Source organism: Pichia membranifaciens, assembly GCF_001661235.1.
Source record: "Pichia membranifaciens NRRL Y-2026 unplaced genomic scaffold PICMEscaffold_1, whole genome shotgun sequence".
Classification (NCBI taxonomy): domain Eukaryota; kingdom Fungi; phylum Ascomycota; class Pichiomycetes; order Pichiales; family Pichiaceae; genus Pichia; species Pichia membranifaciens.
This window is the reverse complement of record NW_017566982.1, coordinates 2,518,062-2,540,134: the sequence shown is the minus strand read 5'-3', so window position 1 is coordinate 2,540,134 and position 22,073 is coordinate 2,518,062. Positions and strand designations below refer to the sequence as shown.

The 22,073-nt window shown below is 48.3% G+C and overlaps 12 protein-coding genes across 12 annotated transcripts; 8 read left to right on the top strand and 4 right to left on the bottom strand.

The window, feature by feature from the left end:
- Positions 1–53: 53 nt before the first annotated feature.
- On the top strand, positions 54–1,532 carry PICMEDRAFT_71056 (hypothetical protein; the record flags this gene model as incomplete). The annotated part of the gene is made up of 1 exon (XM_019163811.1): positions 54–1,532. The coding sequence occupies one exon, from the start codon at positions 54–56 to the stop codon at positions 1,530–1,532; it is 1,479 nt and encodes a 492-aa protein (XP_019020623.1).
- Positions 1,533–1,998: 466 nt separating this feature from the next.
- PICMEDRAFT_28569 (hypothetical protein) lies at positions 1,999–2,688 on the top strand (the record flags this gene model as incomplete). Its single annotated transcript, XM_019162546.1, has 1 exon — positions 1,999–2,688. The coding sequence occupies one exon, from the start codon at positions 1,999–2,001 to the stop codon at positions 2,686–2,688; it is 690 nt and encodes a 229-aa protein (XP_019020622.1).
- A 99-nt stretch (positions 2,689–2,787) lies between these two features.
- Positions 2,788–3,867, bottom strand: PICMEDRAFT_71054 (hypothetical protein; the record flags this gene model as incomplete). Its single annotated transcript, XM_019163810.1, has 1 exon — positions 2,788–3,867. The coding sequence occupies one exon, from the start codon at positions 3,865–3,867 to the stop codon at positions 2,788–2,790; it is 1,080 nt and encodes a 359-aa protein (XP_019020621.1).
- Positions 3,868–4,083: 216 nt separating this feature from the next.
- PICMEDRAFT_14949 (hypothetical protein) lies at positions 4,084–5,518 on the bottom strand. The gene has a single exon (XM_019160611.1). It carries the CDS (start codon positions 5,125–5,127, stop codon positions 4,207–4,209), a length of 921 nt encoding a protein of 306 aa, XP_019020620.1. The 5' UTR covers positions 5,128–5,518; the 3' UTR covers positions 4,084–4,206.
- A 110-nt stretch (positions 5,519–5,628) lies between these two features.
- On the top strand, positions 5,629–6,615 carry PICMEDRAFT_14948 (hypothetical protein). Its single transcript, XM_019160610.1, has one exon. The coding sequence runs from the start codon at positions 5,985–5,987 to the stop codon at positions 6,546–6,548; it is 564 nt and encodes a 187-aa protein (XP_019020619.1). The 5' UTR covers positions 5,629–5,984; the 3' UTR covers positions 6,549–6,615.
- A 407-nt stretch (positions 6,616–7,022) lies between these two features.
- PICMEDRAFT_71051 (hypothetical protein) lies at positions 7,023–8,855 on the bottom strand (the record flags this gene model as incomplete). The annotated part of the gene is made up of 1 exon (XM_019163809.1): positions 7,023–8,855. One exon carries the CDS (start codon positions 8,853–8,855, stop codon positions 7,023–7,025), a length of 1,833 nt encoding a protein of 610 aa, XP_019020618.1.
- Positions 8,856–9,856: 1,001 nt separating this feature from the next.
- On the top strand, positions 9,857–10,894 carry PICMEDRAFT_9970 (hypothetical protein; the record flags this gene model as incomplete). Its single annotated transcript, XM_019165155.1, has 1 exon — positions 9,857–10,894. The coding sequence occupies one exon, from the start codon at positions 9,857–9,859 to the stop codon at positions 10,892–10,894; it is 1,038 nt and encodes a 345-aa protein (XP_019020617.1).
- Positions 10,895–11,363: 469 nt separating this feature from the next.
- PICMEDRAFT_71049 (hypothetical protein) lies at positions 11,364–13,466 on the top strand (the record flags this gene model as incomplete). The annotated part of the gene is made up of 1 exon (XM_019163808.1): positions 11,364–13,466. One exon carries the CDS (start codon positions 11,364–11,366, stop codon positions 13,464–13,466), a length of 2,103 nt encoding a protein of 700 aa, XP_019020616.1.
- A 1,439-nt stretch (positions 13,467–14,905) lies between these two features.
- Positions 14,906–15,211, top strand: PICMEDRAFT_21134 (hypothetical protein; the record flags this gene model as incomplete). The annotated part of the gene is made up of 1 exon (XM_019162186.1): positions 14,906–15,211. A coding segment is annotated over one exon (306 nt), but the record flags the coding sequence as incomplete, so codon positions are not given.
- Positions 15,212–15,718: 507 nt separating this feature from the next.
- PICMEDRAFT_14945 (hypothetical protein) lies at positions 15,719–16,948 on the top strand. The gene has a single exon (XM_019160609.1). The coding sequence runs from the start codon at positions 15,810–15,812 to the stop codon at positions 16,815–16,817; it is 1,008 nt and encodes a 335-aa protein (XP_019020614.1). The 5' UTR covers positions 15,719–15,809; the 3' UTR covers positions 16,818–16,948.
- A 130-nt stretch (positions 16,949–17,078) lies between these two features.
- PICMEDRAFT_14944 (hypothetical protein) lies at positions 17,079–21,058 on the top strand. Its single transcript, XM_019160608.1, has one exon. It carries the CDS (start codon positions 17,186–17,188, stop codon positions 20,906–20,908), a length of 3,723 nt encoding a protein of 1,240 aa, XP_019020613.1. The 5' UTR covers positions 17,079–17,185; the 3' UTR covers positions 20,909–21,058.
- Positions 21,059–21,458: 400 nt separating this feature from the next.
- On the bottom strand, positions 21,459–21,988 carry PICMEDRAFT_14943 (hypothetical protein; the record flags this gene model as incomplete). The annotated part of the gene is made up of 1 exon (XM_019160607.1): positions 21,459–21,988. A coding segment is annotated over exon 1 (431 nt), but the record flags the coding sequence as incomplete, so codon positions are not given.
- Between the last annotated feature and the right edge of the window lie 85 nt (positions 21,989–22,073).

Here is a 22,073-nt window from a genome sequence, read left to right as displayed (position 1 = left end):
ATAGATTAATTTGTAGGAGCATTGACAGTCAGCAAAAAAGCACGCAAGAGACAATGACCACCGAACAAGAAACAGCACCGGTTGCATCGACAGTCGTGGACCAATTAACTACTTTTTTGGCTCTCATCAGGAGTTCAGCTGTGAAGTTTGATCCTCGTTACATCCTAAAGGTTTTCCGTGAATTGACATCAATAAGAAGAAGCATCAAGGCCGACGACTTGATTAGTTTGATCAACAGTGTGTATCCACCATCTTACCCCACTGTAGAATATTTGATTGGGGCGTTGACGCCCTTCAGCAATGGCACACATGTGATAATTCGGAACAACGATCAGAGCTACAGCGTCAGCAGCAATGGCAACAACAGTGAGATGGATGTTGACACCGACGGCTTAGCCGTTGAAGAGGATAGCGACGAGGTGTTGCCAGAAATCGATATCTTTATACATCTCTTAGTCCAGATATTCTTGCACGATCTGGGAGAGACCAAGGCCTTACATACGTTCAACAGACATGTGATCAAAGCATTAAAGAGCTACAACAAAAGAACTTTGGACTATATACAGGCGAAGGTATGGTACTATGTGTTCAGATCGAGCGAGCTGGCCAACGACTTGATCAACATCAGAGTGGAGTTGATGAACGCGTTGCGGACCGCCACACTCAGACACGACACAGAGACAAGGGCGTCAGTCATCACTCTATTGCTCAGAGACTACATTTTGACGAACGATATAAACCAGGCGTACAATTTGGTGGAGAAGACAGAATTCCCAAACGAGGCCACCAACTCCGTTGTGGCCAGATACTACTACTACTTGGCTAGAATCCAAACGATCCAATTGGATTACTCGTCTGCCAACGAGTGTGTTATCACTGCGATCCGGAAATGCCCACAGACAAAGAATGCACTAGGGTTCTTACAATCTGCTACGAAGCTTCAAATTTTGATTCAGTTGTTGACCGGTGAAATCCCAGAACTATCCAGTTTTGACGATCCCCTTCTCGCAAAATCTCTAAGACCATATTCTACTGTCACGAAGGCTGTTAGATTGGGTGATTTGACAATTTTCAACGACTCTTTGGAAACTTTTGGCGAACACCTTAAGAAGGACAACAATTACAACTTAGTGTTACGTTTGAGACAAAATGTCATCAAGACGGGTATTCGTATCATCTCTTTATCTTACAAGAGAATTTCTTTGAAGGATATTTGTATCAAGCTTCATTTGGATAGTGAGCTCACTGCAGAATACATTGTTGCCAAGGCGATTAAAGACGGAGTTGTTGATGCCACGATCAACCACACTAAGGGCTACATGGAGTCTGACGAGGTCTGCTACGTGTACAGTACCACTAGCCCACAGGAGGAGTTTGACCGCCGTATCAAGTTCTGTATGCAGTTGCACAATGACAGTGTCAAGGCAATGAGGTATCCGATGAACGAGGACCGCCGGGATGTGGATGCCGACACTCAGGCCCGGGAGCGTGAGCAAGAGCTTCTACAGTTTTTGCAGGAGGAAGACTTCTAATGCAGCAGCATCTTCATCATAATCATCTATAGAGCAAACGTCTAAAGCCAAGTGTAGTTGGAAAATTGTGTAATCAGCAAGCCAGTCTAAGCTAGAAGGGAACTCCCAGGTCAAACCCCGGTTTTCTTCCTCCTCGCGTTAGAAAAAAATCAGACAAGGGAAGACATGAAAATACGAAGTGGTCTGTAGCGGTAATGGCGGTTTGATATTGAAGTGTAGTCATCGACCGAAAAAGAATTTGCCAGGATAGACTACGTGCACCATGATTGGAATGATGATGATGAGACGTATATCGGCTGGCCAGTGGAGCTCGGTGAGGAGTCCATTCAAAAGAGATGCCTGCACGTCGCATTTGAGCTTAACAAGGCTGTTCCACACAAGTATATGGGCAAAGTATGAAGTTCCAGGTGCAGGAGCACCTGGACAGACGGAATCGCCAAGGTCAAAGCGTGGAAGCTTGCCAAAGATGTCACTGGCAGAATATCAGCGGTTGAGGGATCAATATCGTGGAGCCAACGACAGATATCAGAGACAAACCACAATCTATTATTCGCTTTCGCTGATGATGGTTTTCCTGGCGTTCTCGTACGCCTCTGTACCGATCTACCGTGCCATCTGTCAGCGGACAGGGTGGGGTGGTACTCCGATCACAGATAGTACCCGGTTTACGAGGGACAAATTGAGCCCTGTTTCCACCGACCGGAAGTTGAGGGTGTCGTTTACTGCCGAGACCAGTGGGGCATTACCATGGAAGTTTGTTCCGCAACAGAGAGAGGTGTGGGTTGTTCCAGGAGAGACTGCGTTGGCGTTTTACAGAGCGAAGAACACAGGTGACCGTGACATCACTGGCATGGCCACCTACAGTGTCACACCGGATCACGTCGCTCCATATTTTAACAAGATCCAATGTTTCTGTTTCGAGGAGCAACGGTTGTCGAAGGGCGAAGAGGTTGACATGCCGTTGTTCTTCTTCATTGATCCTGAGTTTTCTAGAGACCCTGCGATGAGAAATATTGACGATGTGGTGTTGCACTACACGTTCTTCAGAGCCAAACACGATCAGCAGCACGAGCAATTGTTTGGCAACCAGTCGAAGGCTTCAGAAGAAATTTCGACTACCACCGTACCAGCCAACTCTGCATCGACGCAGGCTTAGGACATAGAGAGATCGAAAGCAATCTCTGTAAACAAACGATTCATGTATATAAAAAAAAAGATGACCAGACTTAACTTAAAAGAGATCTATCACTGCTTTTTACTCGGGACCTGAAATCATGATCTTGATACTCTGGCCCTTTTTAGAGAACTCATATGCCTCAATAGCCTCAGAGAACTTGAACCTGTGGGTAACAAGGGGCTTGACGTTGAGTTTCCGTTCTTTAAGGAGTTGAACAGCGTAGTTGTAGTCGTTGACAGAGTAACGGAAGCTTCCCTTCACTGTCAGTTCTTTCTCCATGACTGCAGCAATAGGGAAATTGTCCATGTTGTCTGGCCCCATTCCGACTTGCACGAAACGTCCCTTTTTGGCCAAGGCCCGGATGCACATGTTGGTGCAAGTTTGATTACCCGTTGCGTCGATGCCACATGTTGGCAAACCGTGCTCGCTGTCTTTCCAGATCGACTTGACCTTTTCCATCAAGTCGTCAAATTTCTGGCCCCTGGAGTTGAAAGTGTGGCTAGCTAGTCCGTGCTCGACTGCAAAGGCGAGTTTCTCGTCGATAATGTCGACAAGGAGCACCTTGTCGCAGCCGAACGCCTTGGCAACTCCTGCGCAGAGTAATCCAACAGGACCGGCGCCAAAAACTATAATGGAGTCTCCGAACTTCACATCGATTAGCCTGTTGGCGTGCACTCCGACTGCCAAGGGTTCCACAAGCGCCCCTTCCTCCAAAGAGACGTGATCTGGCAACTTGACGCAGAAGTCCTCCGGCAACAAGTAGTACCTGCACAATGTGCCATCGTAGGGTGGAGTAGCAGCAAACGCCATGTGTGGACATAAGTTGTAGTTGCCTGATTTATACTCCTGGCTGTATCTGGAGGGGATGCCTGGCTCGCAGGCGACCCTGTCGCCGACCTTCAAGGATGTGACGGCACTGCCGACTTCGACAATCTCCCCGGAGGACTCGTGGCCCAAGACCATAGGCTTTTCGACCTTGAAGGACCCACAACATCCTGTCTCGTAGTAGTGGAGGTCCGAGCCACAGAGACCAGTCTGCTTGATGGCTATCTTCACGTAATGAGGGTCGGTGAGCTCAGGTACGGGCCGGTCTTCGTAGGTGATGCTGCCGACTTTTTGCAAGACGACGCAAGGGTTGTTATTAGTGATTGATGGCATGGCTTGGTTGGGTGGATATTGAGAAGAAATTTTGGTGTTGGAGAGGCCGGTAGCGGTGCAATTGGGTTGAGTGTGTGCAACCTTTCGAAAATGCTCTTGCTCTCCTAGAGGTGTGCAATCAGCTGTTTGTCTCGGAGAAAAATGAGAGCCAGCGAAAAATCTGGGGGGAAAGAGGCCCGGGGACAGTTAACCGAGGAACGGCTGGCGGGTTAAGGAGTGTGTGTATTATAACGGATCTATAGAGTAACAAGAGAGAGAGTATAAACAGACAAACGGGTCTTTTTCATCCTCGTGGCGGGGGTGTATGCCAGGCTGGCTACACAGAGTGCGTAGGGGGCCTCAGGCCTTGGCGCCGGCGTCATTGTAGTAGGACTTTCTGAAATAGTCCATGCAGTTGGTGTAGACGACCAACAAGATACCTCCTCCCGGGCCAAGTCTGAGCACCTTTGGCAGGAAGCCCTTGTAGAGCGCGCTGAAGCCCTCTTCCCGGAAGACGATGCCCAGGGAGGGCCACGCCCAGTTGTACTTTCTGGCCTGGCCCTCGACCTTGCTTGCGCTCTGGATCCGGGACTTGACGACGTCGAAGGGCGTGTTCAGGGCGGTACCGACGATACCGCCAAGCATACCGCTGATGAGGTCGTTGAAGGTCTTCTGCTTGTTGTCCTGGGCCTCTGGGAGGAGATCGCGGATCTGGAAGATGACGCCAAAGTAGCCTGCGTTCCAGATGATGTGTCTCCACAGGGTGGCCTCAAGGCCGTTGTACAGCGCGAGGAGGCCCTCGCTCTTGACGGTCTTGACCAGCACGTCCACGGGGCCGTTGTAGACGCTGGCCTTGGACTTGTCCTGCAGCCGGATCTTGATCAACTCGAACGGCACCACGATGAACGATTCCGTGGCTCCTGCGCACGCCCCGTTGAGGATCGCCAGGCTCTGGTTGAGCTTGTCGACGCCAAACGTCTTCTTCCAGAACGCGCCCCACGAGTCGTTGGCGGCGAACTTGGTGGCCCGCTTCGGGGCCTCCATCAAGATGGGAGCCGAGATCCCCCGGTACAGCGTGGCCGGGCCTTCGTTCTTGATGATCTTCGTGAAGCAGTCGACCACTCCGGAGTACTCTGCGGCGGTCCCGGAGCCCACCTGGAGCTGGATTCTTGTTTTCACCACGTCCAACGGGTACATGGTCAGGATCTCCGATATGCCTGCGACGGCGCCGGCGAGGAACTGGTAGTGGAAGGGCAGGGGACGGGTATCGATCGCGGACATTGCGGTGGCGGTGGCGGTGACGGTGACGGAGTGCCGGTTTCCCTGACGAATCCTCCCCAGAGCTGTCCCGCAGCCGCCAATGTCTCAGGAAGAGCAACACACCACGACGTGGAACGGTCTCTTGACCTTCCTCAGAGCAGGGGACACCCCGGCCACGACAGGAGGGTGGAAAAAAAAAAAAAGAGGCAGGCCCAGCCGGCTGCGGGGGAGAAAAAACAACGGCCCGGGGCCGGAGCGGGGGGGCCGCCCCGGCCCTGCCGCCCGGGCTGCGTGTGTGGGTGTCTGCTGCTGCAAAGACACAGCGGCACAGCGACAAACGTGTATCTAGGATTGTCCTGCCACCATTATCTGCTGGCTCTCGTCCATCTGCGGCATCTTTCTACCACACAGTGTCCCTTCTGTGTGGACGTGTCTGCCCCGGCGCTTCCCCTCCTTCGTGTCAGTCATCATCATTGCCCGGTAAGCGGCGTGCCAGAAGCACAAAAGGAGTTCGCGACGCGAAAAAAAAAAAAAAAAACAGCGACGCGTCGCCGACGCGTCGCTGTTTTTGCCGCCCGTGCACCGACGAAGGCTGCCGCGCTGCCCCTCGTGCTGCTGTCCTTCCCCGTTTCTCGGGCTTTCTCCCCAGAAAGGCAGCAGCGGGGCGAGGCCGGCGCGCACTTACGCCTCCTGGGACGGCCGCTGGGGCGTGACGCCCGAAAGAGAAGAGGGGCAGGGAGGGAACATGAAAAGAAAGAAGGCTCTGTGAGTTTTCAGGATTTGGATTGCGATGTTGCCTCTTCCTTCTTATTGGATTTGTTCTCGGTTGGACTGCACTCCACACAGCACACTACACACTCCACTACACTACACATACAATGTATGCTCGCCAGGTGTTTGCACAGAAGATAGTGAAGGGCTCGGGCTCGATGCTCAGAACGCTAGCCAGACGGCCAGCCGTTGGGGCCGCCAACGGCAACGGCGCCTTCGGCGCCGTCGGCAGCACACAGCTGCAGGTCTCGCAGACCCGGCTGTACCACCCGAAGGTGATCGACCACTACCAGAACCCGAGAAACGTCGGGACGATGGACAAGTCGCTGAAGGACGTGGGCACGGGGCTCGTGGGCGCCCCTGCGTGCGGAGACGTGATGCGTCTGCAGATCAAGGTGAACGACAAGACGGGTGTGATCGAGGACGTGAAGTTCAAGACGTTCGGCTGCGGCTCGGCGATCGCCAGCTCGAGCTACGCGACAGAGCTGGTGAAGGGCATGACGCTGGACGAGGCCGCCAGCATCAAGAACACCATGATTGCCAAGGAGTTGAGCTTGCCCCCAGTCAAGCTCCACTGCTCGATGCTTGCCGAGGACGCCATCAAGTCCGCCATCAAGGACTACAGAGCCAAGAGAGGCAGAGTGACCCTCGGCCCCGACGCAGGCAACTGATGGGCCCGCCGCCCCTCCCTACTACCACATTCTCGTTACTCTCTATATAATCTATATACATAGGCTTTTTTTTTGCAAAATTTGGAATAGCCAAGTCGACACTTGTTTTCTTTCAGCTTTCGCCTGGGGCTTTTGTCCCGCCTCGCTGTTAAGGGCACCCGGGCTCTCTTCGGCCGTACTGTGTTTTTTATGTCCGGGGTCCCCGTCTGCCCGCCTTCCCGCCCGACTCGTCCTTGCTTCACCCACAGCGCTGGCTACTGGTCCATCTGCCAGGCCGGACATCTCGGCCTGCAACAGTGCTAGCTATGCCCCCGGTCCATCTGCCGGGCCACCCTCCCGCGTGATTCACATCCGCCCGGATGATTCACCTTCCCCGCGTCCGACGCCGCACCTTCTCCGACTCGCATATCGTCCTTAGTGGCTATCTACCGCTATACAGCTTCTACTTACGCTAACTACGCCAACTCCCGCCGGTCAGGTCTCGAGCTGCTTCTCAACAAGACTCAGAATACCGACCTTATCTGAGAACCGGGCCCACGTCTGCTCGACAGCTCCAGAACGGGCGCTCTCAACCCTGTCCACGTTGCCAGCGAAGTCAAAGCGCTCCTTGATCCAGTCTTCAAAGCCAAGGCCATGCTCCTCGTGCGGCCGGCAGCCCCAGATCGCCCGGAAACACCCGCCAAGCGCACACGCATCGCCAATCTCCACCCGGTAGCCGCCCTTGCGGGCGCCAAAGATGTCGTTGAACACACGCACAATGGACTCATTCTTTGAACTCCCGCCCACGTAGTAGACGCTTTTCGGACGCTTCATGAACTCGTCTGTACTGTACGAAACGTGGTCCACCGTCACCTCCTGGCCAACAATCTTCTCCAAAGCCTCTAGCGCCTTCTCCACCTCAAAACTTTTCGTGTCTCTGCCGCCTCCGAGCATCGGACACACCCTCAGACGACACGACAATGCTTGCGACTCGATGATCAGTGCTGCCTCCTGCTCTACGGCCACGTCCTCCTTGGACAACTCAACCAAGCCTGTCTTCTCGCTGTATGTGAACCGCCTCTTGCATGGCTTGGCATTAGGAATGATCTCGCCAAGCGGGAAGTAGATGCCAACTCTCTCATCAGCGGCCTTCTCAGGCTGCTTGACCTCTTCGTCCTTCGCAAACTCACTTTCCAAGATCTCATCGAACTTGTCCCACCCGTTCGTGCTGTACTTCTCGTTGACCTCGTCTCTCAGCTGCTCTCTCGCCAACGCACCATTGCAGTAGCAGAGCATACCCATATAGATTCCGCGACACACAGGGTGGCGGAACATGTGGTAGTTGACACTAGGGATGTATTTTTCGGTCAAAAGCAAAACAGTGGTGCTCGTGCCCATCGACACCAACAAGTCGTCCTTGTTGAGCGGCAAAGACATGATCGTCGCCAGGTTGTCTCCGGTGATTGGCCAGATCACACATTGCTCGTCAAACCCGTATCTCCCAACAAGATACTTGGCAATATGTTTGCAGTCGTCAGGCTGCACGACGGGTCCGAGCATCTCACGTGCCTGCTTCGCAGCTTCTGCCTCTTCCTCCTTTGAAACGTGGTCCACCCTTGAATTTTTCATCAGAATCAACGATAGCAACTCGTCATTCCAGTCGCCACTCTTAATATCAAGCAGGTTAGTGCCGCATGCTTCTCCGATCTCAACGCCACGCAATTGTCCCGTTAAAAACGTGTCGAGGAAGCTTGCCACAAGCCCCAAATGAGACGTGTTTCTCCATTCCTTGCTGTCGCCCCTAGCTCGACGGCGGATTTGGGGGCCGGAGAACCTGAAATGAGCCTTGCTACCCGTGGCTCGGCATAGCTCTTCGGCACTGCCGAGAGCCTTCTCGAAATCTTCAAGCTCCTTTTCCGTGGAGCGGTCCTGCCAGTTCGATGCGTTCGGGAACGAAAACGAATCTGCCAGATCGGCGTACCACTTATCGGAGTCGCCATCGAGCGACGCTAGCGAGTCGGAGATCCCGGACGTGTAGTACACCGTTCCATGCTGCTGGCACGATCCTGAAATACCCTTCACGCGTCCGAAGGGGAAGTTCTCCTTCTTCATGCGGTCCAGAAGCGTCTGGATGGCTTCGAGGAAAAGCGACACCGGGGAAACCACCTCTCCTGTGTCTTCATTGGCAATCACACCCTTCCGGGTGCCGTACTTGTCGCTGAACTCATCGAAGTTGATGGCGTACTTCGAGTGGGTGGAGAGGTCCTCGTTGCACGCGACGATTTTCAATTGCTGAGTGGACAGGTCGAACCCCAAGTAGAGAGACATTGTATTTGCTGTTGTTGTTTTTATTCTTTTTATTCTTTTCTATTCTTTTCTACTTCCTATAACACCGATACAAAGCCTGCTCTAATCTAGCTCAATTTTGATTTTCTGTGGTGCTGGTCTTTTCAAAAACGTCACCGGCTTCGTGTTGTACTGCGAGTATGCTGGAACAGTCACGAGTGCAGCAAGTAGAGCAAACACACCAAACGGATAAACAAAGAGGGTAATGTTCTGAAGCGCAAAGGCAAATAGCAACGAGATAAACGTTCCAAGAGAGATAATGCCAATCAAAAACTTTTCTGCCAACTCCTGGCCTTTGAAATCAATAGGAAACTCGATGTATTGTTCGAGCTGGGAGGTGTCCATCGGAAAGCACACACACACAATTCGCTGAGTCTACTTTATTTTGAAGAATACGTTTATATACCAAGAGGGGAACACTACAAACGATAAAAACGCCCACCTTCTTCAGGTCCTGCCTGTGCAAAGGCTCCATCCGACAAGCTGACCTCGTGTCTTCTCCTCCCCGTCTCCTTTCGTTACGGCATTCCCTACGCGAATTTGACCAAATCCGCAGCACGTGACCCTGGCTTGGTGTCTCTTTGTAACCGTCAGTCTCTGTTGCAGTCCCGAAGTTGTCCTCTCCGCTGGCAAGAAGTCACGTTGTCGCCGTCAGGACGTCATCACTACATCGTCACGTCATGGAGTCGTCCCCGACCGCTCCAAAACCGCCTCACCCTGTTGTTCGAGTCACGGCGTCTCCCGGCCGGCTCCGCGGGCGGTCAAATCTTATCGCCGGACCGAGAGCCGGCTATCTCCTCGGGGAACGGCCGAGACGGCTTATACTACTCAAACGGCTACCTGTGACCTCGGAGCTGACGATAATATATAAGTGCTTCGTTGCTGGTTACAGGGTGTTGTGTGTGCGATGTGGAGGCAGCACATGTATTTGGTGGTGCGTTGAATGAACAGAGAAACAAACAACCATTGATCCGCAATTCGCAATGTTCCCTCGTGCTACAACAGCTAGATTACTGACGAACGCTTGCCGCAAAACCACTCCGTCTTTGCAAAGAAGTGCCCTGAGGGCATGCTGCTACTCAACCGCCTCCAGCTCCCAGAGCACTGCCGGAGCACATTCTGCTGACTCGGCAAGAGGCACTTCCCCTCCTCCAGAATTCGAAGACTATCCCTACAGATACGGGTACGGCGGCTGGGGCCGTGGCTGGGGCCGTGGCTGGGGCTACGGCTACCCAGGGCCACACAGACACAGACGTGGCAGGTTCTTCTTTTTCCTTATCTCCTTTGCCGGCGGTATGTTTGCATACAAGCTCCTGAGTGGCAACTGCGGAGACGAGCGCTGGGAAAGACGCCATGCCAGAATGCACGACAGCGGCAGCTACCCCCAGGACGCATACCCAGGATTCAGTTCTGCTGCTGCTTCCAAATTGGACGTTCAGACACTTCCTATCGTCGCCGCCTTAAGATCTAATCCGGACTTCGAAGAGGCGCATCTGCTCAGCAGCCAGGTGGTCACCCCGACCACCAACTCGTCGTTTGAAGACTCCATCATGCTGCCTTCCAAGCCAGTAGAGTTTGCCAGCAGTTCGACAGGTGAAAGGGTAGCCGTCGTCACATTGCCAGAAATTGCTGGCAGACATAGAGAATGGTACGGGTTTGGAAGACGGAGCGGCCACAGACGCGGCGGCCAAAGCGACAGACTTGTCATGCTCATGGATGAGTACTTGAAGCGGGACGCAGCCCTCCTCTTGAACGTCCCTCCTTCCTCTATCTACACCACGGCCCTCGACGTCGACTTCCGGTCCCGCATGACCCCGCACGACAAAATCATCATCGTCAAGGCCACGGTGGACGAAAATGCGGCCAAAGATGGCAGGTCCGTAGCCATCTCCGGTTCAATCATGAGCACCGATGGACAGCTGATTTCCAAGCTCCATGGCTCCTTTACCGCCGACTCCACTAAAGCTCCCCCAACTGGCCAAGACGTCTACCACTTTAGAAAGTGGATGTGGTCTGATTGACTACTAACCTGATCTGCCGATCGGAAGAACCACGTACCTTGTATCTACCTATTAAGCCCCTCTAAGGCGTGCCTTATTTACTTTTCTCTGTTTTGCTTTATCATTAGTTTTCTCATCTGTATAAACTGTTCAAGCGCTTTCAAACTCGGTGGAAAGACCCACCAGTCGTGCAGAGCATGCCAGAAAATACCGTTCCCCACAGTTCTTCTCCTCCTCCGCCCCCGCACTTTTGGCTCCCTCGGAGTTTTTCCCCGTGGCTATCCCCTATTGTGGTCATCTGGCCGACAAAATGGGGCACGCTTTCTGACCTCGGGACAATACCTGGCCTCTGTCTTGACTCTGTCTTGAGGGCTGTACTCATATAAAGTGTTCAGGCTTTCCTCAGGTAAAGTTAAGTTTAGCGGTGTGAAACGGCGGATATTCTTTCTTTTTCTTTGTTATTTGTTAACGAGAGAACCAAATTTAAAACATGAAACTTACTACACTACCGAAGACCGTGGAGCCAGATCCACAGCAGCTTATCTGGTCTGAGCGTTTAAGAACAGACTTCCCACTCAATGAGATGCACGCATTTATTGAAGGCTCCACTGATGCCTCAGTTCATACACTTCGTTTGATGCAGCAAATCGAGAGAGATCCTGTGCTTCAGGTCAAACCGGACTACTATGAGCTGTCTCGTGAGGAACACCGGGAACTCACTGCCCAAAAGATAGCACGCTTGGCCAAGTACATGGAGCAGGACGCTCCAGATTTCCAAACTTTCCAGGACAGGCTAAACTTAGTTGCACTCATTGACCCGCAGTTGGGCACAAGAATAGGTGTCCATTTGGGGTTGTTTTTGAGTGCCATCAGGGGAAACGGTACCGAGGAGCAATTCAACTATTGGGCGTTTGAAAGAGGCGCCGTTTATATGAAAGATATATATGGGTGTTTCAGTATGACAGAAATTGCACACGGGTCCAACGTTGCTGCCTTGCAAACGTTGGCAGAATATGACGTTGAGAATGACGCTTTCATCATAACCACGCCTCACATTGGTGCTACTAAGTGGTGGATCGGAGGGGCTGCACACAGTGCCACACACACAGTTGTATTTGCCCGTTTGGTCGTCAAGGGCAAAGATTATGGGGTCAAAACCTTTGTTGTCCCAATCAGAGACTCAAATCACGACCTTTATCCCGGTGTTGCAATTGGTGACATCGGGGAGAAGATGGGTCGGGACGGAATTGACAACGGTTGGATTCAGTTCACCGGCGTCAGGATTCCAAGAGAGTACATGTTGAGCAAGTTCACCAAGGTTGACCGTGAGGGTAACGTCGAAGAGCCACCATTAGAGCAGCTTGCGTATGGCGCATTACTCGGTGGTAGAGTCACGATGGTGACTGACAGTTGGAGAACAGGAGAACGGTTTGTTGCCATAGCCATAAGATATGCTGTTGGACGGAGACAGTTCACCGTTAAGGGTGAGACTGTCGAGAACCAGTTGATCAACTACCCACTACACCAAAAGCGGTTGTTACCGTATTTGGCATGGGTTTATGGGATGAGTGTTGCGTCAAACCAAATCCAAAAGGATTACAAGGATGTGTTGCAAAAATTGGACGACGGTGTGAAAAGTGGGGACTTTGGACTTTTGAACAAGTCAATTGAAGGTCTCAAGGGGTTGTTTGCCGACTCTGCAAGCTTGAAGAGCACATGCACATGGCTCACGGCCGATTTGATTGACGAATGCCGTCAAAGCTGTGGTGGACATGGGTACTCAGCCTACGCTGGTTTTGGCAAGGGCTATGCGGACCACGTAGTTCAGTGCACATGGGAGGGTGACAATAACATTTTAGCTCAGAACAGCGGAAGAATCACCATCCAGAAGGTTATGGCTTTTGAAAAGAGCGGCAAGGTATTCGGGTCTTCGGGATACGCATTCTTGAAAGACGCCAAGCGGGAGGGCGCCATTCTTTCTAGCGAGTCTGATTTGAAGGACTTGCAAACGTTGAATTTGGCACTAAAGTCGATTATTTACAGAGTTGCCTTGAAATGCATTGGAGCATTGCAGGAGAATGGAAAGAACTGGGATGTTATTGCCAACGAAAAGCTATCCTTGTCCAAGCTCTACGCAGCCGAGTATATTTTGGACAAGTGGATAGCTAAGATCAGTGAGACCCGGGACGCAGGGGTAAGAAAACAGCTAGAAAACCTTGCCCGTCTCTTTGCGATCTCAAACATCGACCGATTCGGCGTCTACTTTTTGCAGCAAAACGTCATTTCGCAGAATTGCTACGACATTATGGAGCGCTACACTTACCAGGTGTTGCTAGAGGTCCGGCAAGAGGTGATCGGCTTGACCGATTCGTTCAAACTGAGCGATTTCTTTATCAACTCTGTTTTGGGCAATTACAACGGGGACATCTATCACAACTACTTGAGCGTCGTCAAGAGCCTTGACACCACTGCCGCCACAGCTAAGGCGCCCTACGCCGGCGAGTTTTTGGCCATGTTGAACAGAACTTCCGTTGAATCACGTGAAAAGCATCAAAGAAGCGAAGACGTTCTCTCCAAACTCCGCAGCGACTAACCGGCCCGGTCTGTTCCATAGCCCTGTGTAACGACGTATAACAGCAGTAGCGGTAATACTGTGACTAAAAAACCATGCGATAGTGAGTAGCACTCATCCGCCATTGGCCGAACTGACGTAGCTTAGCCTGCTCCCGTCGCCAAGCAGCCCCTCATCTCCATGCTGAAAATAAGCCTGGTGTTGTCATTTACACCGTTTTCGGCCCAGCCCCAGCGAACGTCCAAGGGCCTGGTTGCCTATTTGGGTCTTCTTCCTCTTTGGGCATAATTGGGTCTAATTGCTGCTAGCCTCCTCGGCGTTCCCCAGTGACGGCCGTTGCGCGCCCCGCAACGGTGTTTGGGTTTTCCCTTAGTGGGTCTAATGGGCCCAGCACGCTCTGTGAAGCGCCCAGCACCGCAAACAGGGGTCTGGTGGGAGGTTATTTTTGGTAGTCGGGGGCTGTCATAAGGATTGTCGGAGGCTGGCAGAGAGTTGTTCCTGGCCTAAGAGGCATTTCAGGTCCAACAAACCTTCCAGGGATGGGAACTGGTATAAAACGGGTGGTGGTTCCTCTCCAATAGGGTAGAGTATCTGAACCATTCCAGTTTTGATCCTAGATTATTTTACTTCTTCTCTTTCAGCATCAAAGAACAACCACATCTTCTTTACATAAGCAGCTTACAGCTCTACACACATCTACACACACACACACCACCCTAAAAATGAGATCTTCCACCTTATCCCTTGCTTCCTTGGCCTTAGTTGCCCAATCCTTAGCTGCCTACGTTCCATCAGAACCATGGTCCACCCTGACCCCAAAGGAGACCTTAGCTAGTGCCACCACCAACTACCCATCCACTTTTGCTATCTCCATCGACCCAATCCCAACCTCTTCTACCACCGCCAGCGCCAGCCACAACAAGAGAGACAACGTCACCCAAATCGGCGACGGTCAAATCCAAGCTACCACCCAAACCACCACTGCTCCAACTGCTCCAGTTGTTACCCAAATTGGTGACGGTCAAATCCAAGCTACCACCCAAACCACTACTCCACCACCAGCTAAGACCACTGCTCCAGTCGTTACCCAAATCGGTGACGGTCAAATCCAAGCTACTACTCAAACCACTGCTCCAGTTGTGACTCAAATCGGTGACGGTCAAATCCAAGCTACTACTCAAACCACTGCTCCAGTTGTCACTCAAATCGGTGACGGTCAAATCCAAGCCACCACCCAAACTACTGCTCCAGTTGTCACTCAAATCGGTGACGGCCAAATCCAAGCTACCACCCAAACCGCTCCAGTTGTTACACAAATCGGCGACGGTCAAATCCAAGCTACCACCAAGACCACTGCCACTGCTGCTACCCAAATCGGTGACGGTCAAGTCCAAGCTACCACTGACAAAAAGGCTCCAACCTCTACTCCTTCCTCCCCAGCCACTCCATCCGACTACACTCACCCAGTCTCCTGTAAAACTAACAACACTCTGTCCATGACTTTGAAGGATTCCATTCTGACTGATATCAAGGGTAGAGTTGGTTCTATTGTTGCCAACAGACAATTCCAATTCGACGGTCCACCACCACAAGCCGGTGCTATCTACGCTGCTGGCTGGAGTATCTCCAACGATGGTAACTTAGCCATCGGTAACACCACTGTCTTCTACCAATGTTTGTCTGGTAACTTCTACAACTTGTACGATGAAGTCATCGGTAACCAATGTGAACCAGTCTACTTAAAGGTTGTTGACCTGGTCGACTGTTAAGCGATTGATTGATTGCTAAACTACTGAATTCAGAGTTAGCTCTCAAGCATCACATTTGCATTACCATTCTCATTGTATATTAGTTTAATTTCTTCTAACGTTCTTTTTAACATAGCATCCTCACATAATTTATAGTCATAGTTATAGTCATATTTAGTTTTTCATTGTCAAAAACAACATTATCAAAAGTTTGAGAAACCTTTTCCTTGAACCTTTTCGAATCTGGAAATGTGCTCAGTATTACAGGGAATTAAAAAACGCTTTTACATACACAATCTATCCCTTCTCCCTATTTTGAAGGAGTACTTTCAAGTTGAACCGTTGAACTGTAGACATGTGATAGAATGGTTTGTAAGTAGCTAAATTGCAGAAATGAAAAAGGAGCGGGATAAGAAATCGACGCGTCGATTACAAAAAATCACGAGAAAAGAAAATTAAAGTCTTCTCAAACTGGACGCTTCCATTTTTTCACCGCTTCACTCACAACGACACCCTATAGCAGAAGAAAGTAATATGGACCGAAGACCACGTACAATCCGCTGTCAGAAGTATCTTTGGACACAACCCAGAGGGAGTTAGCAGTCAGACTACACACATGTTAGGAAGAACTGCTCTAGAGAACAGCACCTTGTCTGTGAAGACTGCAGGTCTGCAGGTCTCGCAAGTGCGTTACAGAAGAACCCTTGCATATCCATTCTACTCCAAGGCAGGTAACATTCCTCCAACAAGAAAGGGACGCAAACAGACGGTCTTCAAGCGTCTCATGGATCAATTTCTTGGACCTAAGAACTACAAAGGTGACTACTACCTCAACAAATACGCATATCCGAAAACAAACCACACAACAAACTATATCGACCCGAGAAACGAAAGAGGTAATGCTCTCCTTGAACCGCTCAGTGAATTTGACGTCTCCAGCGACGACGTAGCCGAGTCTGGTAGAGGAAGAAACAGACACACCTTGCAGCCGTTTCCTCTCAACTCGAACTGTTTTACGAATCTGCAAGTGAGTAACGAAACCAAGGTTCAAATTGTCAACGACATTCTTTTGAACAAGGTGCCTTCTCAACAAGTTGCCTTGAAATATGGATTGAAGATTCAAAGAATCGAAGCCATTTTGAAACTCCGTGAAGTCGAAGAAGATTGGGAACAGAAAGGCTTGATAAAGGGTGATCTCAAGAGACTTTCAAACACCATGTACAAAATGTTCCCTCTGTACAACCCTGAAAAGAACGCCGAGAATTTGACAGAAATTCCTATTCCTAGAGAAACCATGCAATCCCGGTTTTTGACCATCGCCGAATCTGAACCGTTCGGTCCTGTTGATGCCGCCAAGGAGTTCAACTTGGAGCCTGCTGCTGTGACATTAGAAAGGCTTTCTGAAGGTGGTGAGCACTCCTCCCACCAGGACGCTGCCAAAATGAAGAAGAGAGACGGTTCTTTTATTGCAACCATGCACGAAGGTGACAAGTATGCCTTCAAATTCACTCCTGTCAAGGTTGGCAAGGTTGGATACAGATACGGTAAGGTGTTTAGAGATAATAGAAAAGACAGAAAAATCGCTTATGATGCTGCCGGTAATAAATACTACCCTCTCGAATAGATAATAGGCTCTTTTTCTCTTGGCAATATCTTCAGACATCTGTACATAGTCACTTCTCCCCATATTTATATATAACTTATTATAGTAGTAATTACAAATGTAACGAAACATGAACTGAAAGGTGCTTAAGTAAGGCTCAATGCAGCCCCTTACGTAAGAAGCGTGGGAAGCTAAAAGCTTAAATGCGGAGAGAAACTTTCTCTCTTTTTGCTCTGCCTGTTCTCTCTCGGCCATCCCCATCAGACGACCAGTTTTTTTGTGGCACCTGGACTAACTTAGGGCCTTCATGAATCCAATTTTCACGAGAAAAAAACAGTACTGAAACCAATTCAAAGTCCCAAGACAGCTGATGTCCTTTTCTCGCAAGAATGAACGTTTCATCGACTAAAAAAAAGGAGACGTGTCCTAACCCCTCCAACCCGGTGTCATTGGTGCACATCAAACCAAAGGTCATCGCAACAGCAACGACAAATGTGCAGATATCGGGCTCATCCAATGCCACATCCTCTTTCTCTGATGCTGAGCAGGAGTTCAAAAACCTCTCTCCTTCCAGAACCTCACAAAGTTCTGATAACTCAATAATTACTCAAGATTCTGACCTCAAAAAAATTGAACAGTCGCCTTACTTCTTGACTAGAAATAACGATTTATCCCAGGCAAAAAAGTTGCCAGAGTCAGGCTCACACTCGAAATTATCAGACCTGGCACACAAGATGTCTGATTTCCTGTTCTCTACCCGTCGAAGTATAGACACTAGCTGTCAAAATCTTGCAGCTGATCAGGGATCTTTACGTAATAATGACTCTTCGAACCCTTCCCCTGTCCAATCTAGAGAAAGTTCCTTCGTTTCATTGAGTAGTCTAGCAAGAAGTGGAGCTAGACCAGTCCCTTCGAAAAGAAGAAGCTTTTTATTTCGTCCCAACCTTAGTCCACCCAGAAGCAGTGCCAACAGTACTATCAACAATGTTGATCATCACAATGCCTCAAACAATAAAATTAACCCTGATTCATGCTTTACGTTGAATCCAAACTCCTCGAATGCGTCATTGGATTCCAATACAATCAAAAACTCGCCATGCAACTTTTCTTGCAGCGTTAATACCAACACTGTGAACACCAATTCTTCAAAAGTGAAAGAAACACACTATGTACATGTTGAGTACGATCCTGTTACACGGAAACGTATCTTAAATACATACGAAATACTTAAGGATATTGGAGCAGGGCAGCACGGGAGAGTGAAATTAGCCAAAGATTTGGCTACCGGCACCAGAGTAGCAATAAAAATTGTCGATAGAACCGGCAAGCCTGCCCTTATGCTAAGCCGGTTATCTCGTGGCAAGACACAAACACAGGAAGATAAAATTCGAAAAGAAGTTGCAATCATGAAAAAATGTGATCATCCGCATGTGGTCAAGCTAATCGAAGTTTTAGATGCAGAAAATTCTAGAAAGATTTACCTGGTGTTAGAATATCTTGAAAAGGGTGAGATCAAGTGGCAAATATCTCCAGAAGAAGTATTGTCGATGGTAAAATCCAAATCTGATAAAGTTAGTCTCAGTGGTGAGATTACAATAAAAGACTGTATTTTTGAGCCACTTTTATCATTAGAGCAAACGAAAAAGATCTTTAGGGATGTTTTGGGTGGTCTTGAGTATTTACACTACCAAGGTATTATACATAGGGATATTAAACCATCTAATCTATTGGTGAGTCATGACGACAACGTCAAAATTTCTGATTTTGGTGTATCTTTTGCTGACAACCTTGACGGAGAAACTCAGGATGATGTTGAGTTAGCCAAGACAGCAGGCACACCTGCATTTTTGGCTCCTGAGTTGTGTGGCACGGAAGGCAAAAGTATGAAAGTCACATATAAGATAGATATATGGGCACTTGGAGTAACCTTATACTGCTTCATATTTGGTTGTCTACCTTTCTATGCGGATTCAGAATACCAGTTGTTTCAGAATATTTGCCATGATGATATCAAGTTTCCAGATATGACGCGCTGGCGTGTGGCGACCCCATTGGATGATCATGAATTTCAGATGGCAAAAGATTTGATAGTGAAGTTACTTGATAAGAACCCGGAGACTCGGTTGGAAATTGAAGAAATCAAAAAGCACCCATTTGTGCTTGACGGACTGGATGGTCAGAAATGGCAAGATGACGATAAGTATTTAGATAAAAATACTAAAATCAAAGTCAGCAGTGAAGAAGTAGATGATGCAGTTGTCGGGATTGGAAGTAGAATCAAGAAAAGAATATCTGATGCGTTCAAAAGAAGGAAAACTCTTGTTGACTTTGAAAAAAGCTTGAATGGCCAGAAGGATAAGGAGAAGCAAACAATTGATTCAGATCTGTTGTTGGGAAATACTCCCTTGTCGGGACTGAAGGATGACTGTGGCTACATTCTGTCTGAAAAAAATACCCTTAACGATGATAGCATCAACGCCAAATCTCAGTTATCTCTGAATCTGCTGAATGATCACTCCGAATGCAGCTATAATCCTTCAAGCTCAACCACCTGTTTATGTGTCGCCAACGCTCGAGGCAGGTCCGAGAGCTCAGAAGCTACCAAAGAAGGTAGCCCGGTTGAGAAAAATAATGACCAACACGCCACTAATGCACTCGGTAGAGAGGAACACGATGAGTCTCCTCTCTGTACAAGTAGTCCGGGAGCTAAAAATTACAGCGTCGAAAATTACGATGCAAGTGATGGATCTGATGCTGAATCGTATGACTACCGCAAAGATTTGAAGTGTGATGACAATGAAGGTCAAGTAGAATCAGTCCAGCTAACTGTTAATCCAAGTTTTGCTTCTCTTGATAGTTTTTACGATGACTCGTATTCCAAATTCATTAATCCTGCTACTACAGTTGGCTCAAGTACCTACACCGGTTTTGGAAGTTTCTCTGGAAGAAATAATATCCCTAATGCAACAAGAATGCCTTCCCTTCACAGCAACAGGCCGTCTCTTAACTCAGCAGCTGCAAGTGCTGAAAGTACGCATAGTTCTGAATCTCGAGAAAGCATAGCAATGGTCCGCAACAATTCACGGAGTCCTTCGGGTGCACCATTCAAGCTTCCGGGATCAATTCAAACAAATTTCAACAATCTGAGGGGTCGACCTCCAAGGACTAAAGCTTCTCCTGCTACAGATGGGCCTATTCTAAGCTCTGCCAGAATTTCGAGAAATGCTCCAAAGGGTATGCTTCCTACCAATTCGATACTTAATGCGGCGTCCTCGATAGTAAAAAATCTACCATCAGAAAGTCATAAAAATACCGCTTTCAAGGGAATAGTGGAGTCAGATTCCTCAAGCGAAGATGAAGAAAAACCCATAGAGTTTAAGGGAAGAAGGGATTCCGATAAGAGTGCGTCTGATATTCGAGATAACGTACCTAAACCGATGACGAATAGTAAAGTAGCCACGAGAAAAGCTTATTTTACTAGCGGTGATGACGAAAAAGATGATGAGGACAGTAGCAACAATGATATTTCAGGCGTTTCCAATTCACTATTTTATAAAAAGGAATCAATCACTGGAACGAACAAAAACATGAGAAACGCTGAAGAAACACTCACAAAGAATAGTCAGGCATTGTTGCCAACGAAGAGCTCAATATATGGTACAAAATTAAGATTGGTTCATCAAAGTTTTGATCAAACAGAGAATGGTAGTGATAGTGACGATAGCGACGATAACGATGCGGAACTCTTTTTGAGTTTTGGCAAACCTAAAGTTGTCTCAAATATTCTCAACTCGCCAGGTAATAGTATCTCGAGTCAAGGTGCTCAAACCAGTACGGGAAAGAGCGAAAGCGAGAGAAATAGCAGCAGGGGTGACAGCAAAGAAGTTATTGCAAGTTACGTCTCAGCGGAAAATATCTTATCCTTGTCTAAACCGACTATTGTTGATGTGCCAGATAATCTCTTTGAATCTGAAAAAAGCTCTTTGGACGGTAAAAACAGAAACATTAACAATAACCCAAATCGAAGTTTTGTGTTTTCTGAGAATGGAGCTATTGAGGATGAGCTGGCAGTTTTGAGCATAAATCAGGATGACGTATTTTGTGATCAGTAGTTCGGCATCTATAGAGTGGTATTGGGAGTTTATTTATGGGAAGTGTATTTTGTACTATATTACATGCCTAACTGGTATATCGATTATATGTATTCTCGCAACTATATTTGAAATTCAACTTATAGCAAACCTATTGATAACACTGTTCTTATTGTCAAACGTCTGTTTAAGGCGGTCTAACACATGGGGCATATTCAATTGTTCATTATCTTCCCAAGGATCTTGTTTGACCAACTTCACTAAAACTTCTTTTCCTGGTTCAAGCAGGTCTTCGAGATTTCCTTCAACAAGAATTTTGCTACGCTGTGGCCGTGAAGAATCTTCAAAATAGAATTGGAATTGAAAAGAAGAATCGGTGATTATGCTGTAATATAGAAAGTTAATTGTGAGTAATTCTCTCCATATTCGAGTAAAATTTCTCCATGACTCAACGAGCTGCTTGACAAAATCTACCGTTTTCGATTGATTTACGGATTTTTGCTGTCTGGCAATAAATCCAGTCAACAATGATGAAAACGGGGCAAATGAGTCGATGTCATTCACGCTTAGCTCAACTTCATACATATCATCACCTCTTTTGATGAATACAGCTTTGAGTTTATCTAAAAGAAGCAAAGTTATAGAAGCACCAGGTAACAACTTGATTGACTTCAACGCTTCAAGAGAGTTCAGCTGAGACATTAAAGTTTTCAAATCAGTTTTGGTAGGAACAGTCGAGCTTGAAACTTGCTTTCTCAAGGATTCAACTTCTCTAAGGAGCCTCTCTTTTCTCAACTTTTTATCTGAAACATTCTTAGTTTTGTGACTAACCAATTTAGACAGGTCTGATATGCTTTGCTTGATATTTGTCTTCTTGTCTCCATGAAGCCTAAGACTTTCATTTGCCTGTTTTATTTTTTCAATGTTAATTGAGTTCCAATTGTCCCTCAAAGTATCCAATTTTTGAATATACTGATTTAGCTTCACCTTTTTTTCTATCATCTTTTGCCTATTTACCAAAATTCCCCTTCGCCACTCTAAAGCCTTACTCAATTCAGATTCCAGAAATTGGTTTGCACGCTCATAAGAAGAAATCAATTGCTCTAACAATCCCGATAAAAATCTCAAATTCTGACATTTGGCTTGTTTTCGGGTAAATGTGGCAATAGCCTGATAATTGATACAC